At 67.8% G+C, this 239-nt stretch overlaps 1 protein-coding gene across 1 annotated transcript in view; it reads left to right on the top strand.

Annotated features, from left to right (window-relative positions):
* PHLDA2 (pleckstrin homology like domain family A member 2) overlaps nucleotides 1-239 on the top strand; it is a 1,157-nt gene that overhangs the window by 309 nt on the left and 609 nt on the right. The window contains exon 2 of the mRNA XM_025046282.1: nucleotides 3-236. Coding sequence (XP_024902050.1) covers nucleotides 3-236 — 234 coding nt within the window. The remainder of the gene's footprint in view (nucleotides 1-2; nucleotides 237-239) is intronic.

Raw genomic sequence — 239 nt, 5'->3', positions numbered from 1 at the left:
AGCGACAGCCTCTTCCAGCTGTGGAAGAAGAAGCGCGGGGTGCTCACCCCCGACCGCCTGAGCCTGTTCCCCGCCGGCGCCGGCGCGCGCCCCAAGGAGCTGCGCTTCCACTCCATCCTCAAGGTGGACTGCGTGGAGCGCACGGGCAAGTACGTCTACTTCACCATCGTCACCACCGACCGCAAGGAGATCGACTTCCGCTGCGCGGGCGAGAGCTGCTGGAGCGCGGCCATCACGCT

This window comes from Pteropus alecto, unplaced genomic scaffold (assembly GCF_000325575.1).
Source record: "Pteropus alecto unplaced genomic scaffold, ASM32557v1 scaffold43, whole genome shotgun sequence".
Classification (NCBI taxonomy): domain Eukaryota; kingdom Metazoa; phylum Chordata; class Mammalia; order Chiroptera; family Pteropodidae; genus Pteropus; species Pteropus alecto.
This window is presented reverse-complemented; position numbering and strand designations above follow the sequence as displayed.